This window comes from Colias croceus, chromosome 5 (genome assembly GCF_905220415.1).
Source record: "Colias croceus chromosome 5, ilColCroc2.1".
NCBI classification, from domain to species: Eukaryota; Metazoa; Arthropoda; class Insecta; order Lepidoptera; family Pieridae; genus Colias; species Colias croceus.
In genome coordinates this window covers 11,809,601-11,811,725 of record NC_059541.1, presented here as the reverse complement: position 1 = coordinate 11,811,725, position 2,125 = coordinate 11,809,601, and the positions used below count along the sequence as shown (strand labels likewise).

General features: G+C 35.3%; 1 protein-coding gene across 1 annotated transcript; it reads right to left on the bottom strand.

Moving 5' to 3' along the window:
- Nucleotides 1-488: 488 nt before the first annotated feature.
- LOC123691735 (zinc finger protein 853-like) lies at nt 489-1,761 on the bottom strand. The gene has a single exon (XM_045636272.1). The coding sequence runs from the start codon at nt 1,725-1,727 to the stop codon at nt 576-578; it is 1,152 nt and encodes a 383-aa protein (XP_045492228.1). The 5' UTR covers nt 1,728-1,761; the 3' UTR covers nt 489-575.
- Nucleotides 1,762-2,125: the final 364 nt, after the last annotated feature.

Genomic DNA, 2,125 nt, shown 5'->3' with positions numbered 1-2,125 from the left:
CTCTATTTATATAAAAATCGTAATTTTATATTAAAAGTATACCTAAATAAGTTCAATATCAAATGAAAAATGTCAACGATACTGGAAGATAAAATCTATACATATAATAAATCTGTAGAAGGGTCAATTCTGTACATTGAAAATATTGAAAAAATAAATAGCAGGGGGTGTTACTGGATCGATACCAAGCCCAAATATGTGATTAAAAAAATTTTTGTCTGTCTGTCTGTCTGTCTGTATATTCAGGCATCACGTGAAAACTAACGGTTCGATTTCGATGAAACTTGGTATAATTATACCTTATTATCCTGGGCATAAAATAGGGTACTTTTTATCCCGGAAAAATACGTAGAAAAAAAATAAATCTTAATTTTTCTTAATTTTTCCGCGCGGACGGAGTCGCGGGCGGAAGCTAGTATATAATGAAAGTATAAGTAAAAGAATTAAAAATCATTTTGGGGAAGATTTCAAATAATTTGTATACACAGTTTTGCTTTTATACTTTTTATTAAAAAGAGTATAAATGAATTTAGATTTATCAGCCATGGTTATGCTATGCTATGTGTTCAGTGTTATTATGGTTTATTTCTAAAGGTAAGAGTACTCTCTGGAGATTCTATTGTAATCGCTGGATTATCTGCAATACATGATTTAATTTTATTGCCAGTTTCAGACAGGTTAAATGGAATAATTATTTCCATAATATTATCTCCCCGCAACTGCCAATCGGTCGATTTCACATTTAAACCGGCCGGCAATAATTCAACGCTTTCAAACAAAACTGTCGAACCTTCACTGCCCTTTACGTAAATCACTCTGTTATTAATTTTAACTTCTATGTCATCATCGTTGAGTTTTTTCGGCAGACGGTAAGTAAGTTTATAGGAATCTTGAGCCACAGTTGTGGAAACGTCGATATTACATTGTAAAAAGTCCAATTCGTTCAAAAACGAGCCGAGGTAATCAAAAGTTTTACTTCGAGGCATTTTGTTGGAGGACAAAGATTTTTCCAACTCGAGCACCCTCTCTCGGAGCTTTTGTAACTCTTGTTCTCGTTGTTTCGTTGTGTTTTCTTGTTGCTTTTGTAAATCTAGCTGTTTCTGTAGTTCTTGCTGACACTTAGCTCGTTCTGTTTGTGTGATATTTTCTTGAGCATCTGCGCAGTTTTTCTGTGACTGTTGTTCTTGATCCTTCATTTTATTTTCTAGCTCTTTTTGCAACGCGATCTGTTGCTGTAGTTGCTGTTGGCACTTATCATGTTGTAATTTCGCGTTTTGTTCTTGTTCAAGCAATTTGCGCTGCTGCTCTTCTATCTGCTTTTTAAGTTCTTGTTCTTTTGCTTGCAACGTGTTTACTTGTTGCTGTAGAGCGCCTAGCTGTTGCTGGCATTGCATTCCTGTTTGTGCGGCCCCTTGTTGTTCAGCCAACTTCGCTTGTAGTTGCGTTATCTGTTGGTTAAGTTGTTGTTCTTGTTGCTGATGTGACGCAGCCTGTTGATTCTTTAGTTCGTGGCACTGATTTATTTGTGTTTGTGCGTTCTGCGATGTATCATTCGCATTTTGCTGCGCCTCCGCTAACAGCTGTTCGTAGTACGCACGTTTGCTCAATAGATGCGACTCCATGGTGGTGATGCCCTGCTGTAGTTGCCCCACTTGCACCTGCAGGGAGTAACAGAAAAAGCCATGTGACAAATGGAATGTACACAGCAAAACAAATACGCGGTACATCTTTACGGGTTTGAAACACTGTGATACGTGCTCGTTGAATCGGCCAGTATTTATATGCAAAATTATAATAATGTTGACCTGTTATCACATATTATTGTGTTATTTATTGGCCAGAATTTCCCTGTGAACTGATATATTATATTTAGAATGAAATAATGACTTTATTCAATTATCTCGTTCCGAATATTTATTTCGTCCTATTTTGTTTTTCTTATATTTTTTTTAATATGTTGTTTTCGTAAGATTATTAGTATCATCTCAGTCAGTCATATTTATTTAGTAATTTACAACAAAAATGTATGGTGTACATCAACTTCAAAATTATTATTTAAAAAAAATCTTAGTTTGATTCCTTTTTAGGGTTCCGTACCGAAACGGTAAAACGGGACCCTATTACT